Source organism: Salpingoeca rosetta, assembly GCF_000188695.1.
Source record: "Salpingoeca rosetta unplaced genomic scaffold supercont1.15, whole genome shotgun sequence".
In the NCBI taxonomy this organism is placed as follows: domain Eukaryota; class Choanoflagellata; order Craspedida; family Salpingoecidae; genus Salpingoeca; species Salpingoeca rosetta.
Window position 1 is genome coordinate 37,061 of NW_004754919.1, and position 5,000 is coordinate 42,060.

Below are 5,000 nucleotides of genomic sequence, written 5' to 3' on the forward strand. Positions count from 1 at the left end.
TGCTTGTGCGTATATGTGCAGCATGAAGAATCGATGAGCATGCTGAAGACGGTTGCACGGGAACTCACCATGACAGCAGCAGACATGTCGCGGTGAGTGGCGCGGCCTGAGTTGTGTGTGTATGTGTATGTGTATGTGCATGTGTATGTGTATGTGTATGTGTATGTGAATGTGTATGTGTATGTGTATGCGTATGTGTATGTGTATGTGTAAGTGTAAGTGTAAGTGTATGTGTATGTGTATGCGTGTGTTTGTTTGGAGAGCGACGATGTGCTGCACCTCTCACGCTTCTCACGCTCCCTTGCACACCACTGCATCTCCTCCCTTTGCGTACCCATGTGCCGTGTTCGTTAGCGCGAAAGAGAAAGCGCAGCAGTTTGCTGATCGCGACACGGAGGCGTTTGAGGTCGTCGGCCAATTTTATCCGCAGGTGCTACTCCGTGCTCGTTGATTGATCCTTTCGTTGCCTTGATACCTGCACACACACACACACACACCAGCACGCATGTATGAATGTGTGTATTCACACACACACACACACACACACACACACACACACACACACACACACACAAACACGCACATGTTCACGCATGTGCTGTTCGACAGCTGAAGGAGCCGCATCTTCCGGCAACGCGGCCGGCGTCACTTGCTGTCGAACGGCGACCCGAACACGTCGATGAAGGTGCGATGTGCACACACACACAGCCACACACAAACACACAAACACACCAACACACACACACACAACCACACACACACAAACACACAGCCACACAGCCACACATTTGCATGCCAGCGATCAACTTGACCTGATAGTGTGTTTGCTTGTGCTTACACTCCATTCTCCCCCAAAACTCTCAACGGATCAACAATGGCAGACGACCACAAGTTGCTGTGGCGCCAGTTGGGCACGCGTCGCCAGTTTGAATCGCTGCCGCCAACGCTTCTCTCCATTGGTGAGAGGACGCAGCAATGGCCCCCATCATTAATCCCTGGTGGTGCTGCTGCTGCCATGTCGCTCGTTGCTGCCCATTACCACCGCACATCCTCACCCCGTCTGCATGCGTGTGCGTGTGCATGTATGTGCGTGTGCATGTATGTGCGTGTGTCTTACCGTGGTTGTGCAGAGGTTGTGTATGCGTACATCACAGATCTTGCTGGCCGCGTGCTCGCCCACGACGTACAGCTCGCCTTTGACACCGCCACCAGTGAGGACGACGTCATCTCGTTCCAGCAACACATGTACAACATGTTTGACGAACGCTTTCCCCACGCAGATGCCGCCACGCTCGCCATCCGCGACTTTCTCTTCTGTACGTGTGTATGTGTTTGCTCTCTGTGTGTGCGTGTCTTGCGTGCGTGCGTGTGTGTGTGTGTGTATGTTGCTCTCCTTCTCTATTCGTTTCTGTGTGCTGTGTTCGTGCGCACATCCACGGTTCGCCCCTGAATTGCAGCGCTTCTTTCCCTCATATGTTGCGACCGTTGGTTCGTACTCGCGTGTGCACGTGGCCACTGACGGTGTGCGTTCGTTTGCACCTCAGCTGTGGAGCATCACAGCAGCGCCGATCCGCTCGTACAGCTGCTCTTCTTCTCGCTCGTCGGAAAGCAGGATGTGTCATCGCTTATGCACTACACAATCGTCCACATGGTGCGTCCTGTGCTTATCATTGTGTGTGTGTGTCGCGTGTTTGTATGTATGCGTGTGTTGAATTATGCTTTGGCTCGTGATGATATGCGTGTGTGTGCACTCAAACAGAATCCATCCACCCATGCAGTCCATCTTCCATCCACCCGCGTTTCCTCACCGGGCACACGCTCGTCTCGTTCTTCCACACATGTTCAGTTGATCCACACGTTGCAGCTCTCAACGCCGCAACACCTCTCCTGGCTCATGACGGAGCTGTTTCCAGACTCGGTGGGGCAAGCGTTCGTGTCTCGTGGCATGCGCGTATTTGCGTACATTTGTGTCTCGTGGCATGCTCGTGTGCGTATGCGTGTGTGCATGTGTGCATGCGTGTGCGTGTGTGCATGCGCGTGTGTACGGTGCATTTCAGTGTGCTTTGTCCGGGTGTGCCAACTCGCTTATCTTCCATCCATGCTTCCCCGTGCCAGCTTACATGACGCGTTTGCTGTACATACGTTCTTCCCCCCTCTCACCGTGTTCCCACTGCTCCAACCAGCACCTGTCACTGGACAAGCTGATGCTGGCGTACACGGGCTTTGCCGATGGCGCCCCGTCCTCCGATCGCATCTCCCGCTTTTATCTCCGCGAAACCGCTGCGCGCGACTGGAATCCAGCAGCAGCCGAGGTGGAAGGGATGATGGAAGAGGAGGGACGGGGGTGTGCGTGGTTGCTCTGTGTGGTTGCTCTATGTGGTTGCTCTGTGTGTGCGTATGTGTGCGTCTCTGTGTGTGTGCGTGTGTGTGCGTGTGTGTGCGTGTGTGTGCGTGTGTGCGTGTGAATGTTCGTGGGCATGGTCGTGTGCACGCACGACTGCGTTTCCAAGTACATCCTCTTTCCTAACAGTCACCACTACCACCACCACCACCACCACAACTGACACGTCATGGCCACCGCCATAGATTGTGCGCGTTGCTGCGGAGGTGGCCGGTGCGCCGCCAACGGGCTCGAAACCGCTCAGCGTCATCAAGTGCGAACGCATCAAGCACGCGCTCCATCCACACGTTCCCGACCAGGTATGCGTGTGCGTGCGTGTGTGTGCATTTCGTAAGTGGCATGTGCATGCACTCTGACGGCTGCGAGATGCTCGGTCTCTTGGGTCGTGCTTTGGTTGGTTGACTGGATGCTTCTTTGGTTGGTTGCTTGATTCATTGATTGCATTGATTGCATTTCCCACCTCCTTGGTATCATGTGGAATGTCCTGCACACAGGTGCTGCGGCTACTCTACGAACAATCCGCCAAGATACATGGGTATGTGTGAATGTGTATGTGTGTGTGTGAAGGTGTGTGCGTGTGCTTGTACCAGTGAATCATGCTGTGTGTCGTGTCTCTCGTGGCTGCGGCTCTCTGCATTGTCGTTCTCGTCACACACACACACACACACACACACACTCTCTCTCTCTCTCTCTCTCTCTTTCTTTCTCTCTCTCTACTGCAGGGTGGATGCTGAGTTGCCGTCGAGTGTGTGCACGTGGCTGCTGCTCCACGCACGCTTGTTGTTTGAGACGGAAATGGTTCGACTCAGCCTCAAAGACAGACTGGTACGTCCTCTCGTGCGTGTATGTGTTTGTGTGCATGAATGTGTGTTTGTGTTTGTGTGTTGATGATCATCACGACATGACATCACCTTTGCTCAAACTGGTGTTGCGTTCCGTTCGGTACCCTCGCTACTGCAACTCACATTGGCTGCCCTTCGCTGCTTCCTGCTTCCGTTCATATGTCACACGACAAACGCAACCAACACAACCGCAACCAACAAAACAGGACGGGCTGTCTGAACAGCAACTGCTGGTGAACAAGCGGAGCCGCCTCGTGCAGCTGAAGCAAGAGCTCGCACCAAGAAGTGGACGGGCAAGCACGTCGTGATGTAACGCTGGACACACACCAACAACAGAATAACGAAAGACGAAAAGCAAGCATGTGCAGGCGCAAGCAGCCAACAAAGAACACTGGCAGAGGTGGAGTGGGCCGGTATCTTATGTCATGGCTCGGGCAATTGTGCCGTCATGGAGAGTAGAAGCTGCCCGACGGGCGGGTGAATGCTTCGTCCTCAAACAACTTGATCTTGCTCCTGCAGTGCAGGGAGCCATAATAAAGCAACACACGCACATGGGCAGCATGTTGGTGAGCGAAAAGTGACGCAATGCAAGCGCGCACATGCAAAGTGAGACAAACGCACGCGCACCCACACAGACACGCACACGCACCCACACAGACACACATAGACACGCATGCATCCACGGTAACACACGTGCACGCGTCGACTTGGAAGTTTTCGGGGTTGCATGTGCAGTTTGGATACTGCGGATACTGTTTCTGGGAGTTGGGGCAACCGCAAATGATCAGGTCCTTGTTCAAGCCCTTGGCCTGCAGATGATGTGGGGAATGTAATGAAACGAGCGTGATGAGCGTGAGCTGTAAGTTGAGCGCCATTGGCAGATGTAGCGCGAACAGCCAATGCGGTCATTTCATACGCATGCGCTCTTGTGTGTGTGTGTGTGTGTGTGTGTGTGTGTGTGTGTGTGTGTGTGTGTGTGTGTGTGTGTGTGTGTGTGTGTGCTTGCTTGCTCGCTCACCATTTGGTTTGGGACGGGTTTCAGGTTGCGGAGGTGTTCGTCAACAGCGGCGGTGATGATCTGATGCGAAGACGAATGTGTAAAGCGCGTGAGCACGTGGACTCAAATTGTGAGGACCCAAATTGTGAATGTGGGCGTTTGTGTGGGAAGGTGCGGGAATGGGTGCATCACACAGCGACACAAAACGAGCCATTGACATTTGTGCTTCACCTTGTGCTGTTGCTTGTATTCCTCGGACGCGGGGTCAAGCTGGCAAGTATGCACATGTGCGTGTGATTTGTGTGACATGTGCACCAGCGTGAGAAACAGAACAACCAGTGGCACAGCAAAGCACGTCTTGTGCATGTGCATGTGTGTGTGTGTGCGTGCATGTGTGTGTGCATGTGTGTGTGTGCGTGCATGTGTGTGTGCATGTGTGTGCATGTGTGTGTGTGTTTACCGGCCAGTTCTCGGAGGGGTCGTTCTCGATCTGGTACATGAGCGGGGGGTCGTGGAATGTGCCGTTGGCCGGGTCCTTCAGCGACTCTGACGTGACGTAGCTGAACAGTTTTGCCATGACATGTGCGCAGTGTGCACTGGCGGTGAGGCGATGATGGCCTTGATTACACACACACACACACATATGCACTCACTCACTCAGGTACACCTGTCGCACCAGCTAACATCACAACACTCACACACACACACACACACACGCACGCACACACACAGCCCGGTGAGCACACGTACTGCATCTTGT

General features: G+C 53.9%; 2 protein-coding genes across 2 annotated transcripts in view; one reads left to right on the plus strand and one right to left on the minus strand.

Moving 5' to 3' along the window:
• Positions 1-3,551, plus strand: part of PTSG_05797 (uncharacterized protein) — a gene marked incomplete at both ends in the record, with an annotated part of 5,989 nt that extends 2,438 nt beyond the window's left edge. Inside the window, 12 exons of the mRNA XM_004992632.1 lie at positions 22-92; positions 355-430; positions 610-685; positions 882-959; positions 1,131-1,316; positions 1,545-1,651; positions 1,847-1,918; positions 2,184-2,312; positions 2,587-2,700; positions 2,896-2,936; positions 3,124-3,226; positions 3,450-3,551. Of these exons, the coding sequence (XP_004992689.1) occupies positions 22-92; positions 355-430; positions 610-685; positions 882-959; positions 1,131-1,316; positions 1,545-1,651; positions 1,847-1,918; positions 2,184-2,312; positions 2,587-2,700; positions 2,896-2,936; positions 3,124-3,226; positions 3,450-3,551 (1,155 nt within the window). The remainder of the gene's footprint in view (positions 1-21; positions 93-354; positions 431-609; positions 686-881; positions 960-1,130; positions 1,317-1,544; positions 1,652-1,846; positions 1,919-2,183; positions 2,313-2,586; positions 2,701-2,895; positions 2,937-3,123; positions 3,227-3,449) is intronic.
• Positions 3,552-3,689: 138 nt separating this feature from the next.
• Positions 3,690-5,000, minus strand: part of PTSG_05798 (uncharacterized protein) — a gene marked incomplete at both ends in the record, with an annotated part of 2,569 nt that continues 1,258 nt past the window's right edge. Inside the window, 6 exons of the mRNA XM_004992633.1 lie at positions 3,690-3,756; positions 3,937-4,052; positions 4,262-4,321; positions 4,472-4,510; positions 4,701-4,800; positions 4,991-5,000. The exon at positions 4,991-5,000 is cut by the window's right edge and continues 156 nt beyond it. Of these exons, the coding sequence (XP_004992690.1) occupies positions 3,690-3,756; positions 3,937-4,052; positions 4,262-4,321; positions 4,472-4,510; positions 4,701-4,800; positions 4,991-5,000 (392 nt within the window). The remainder of the gene's footprint in view (positions 3,757-3,936; positions 4,053-4,261; positions 4,322-4,471; positions 4,511-4,700; positions 4,801-4,990) is intronic.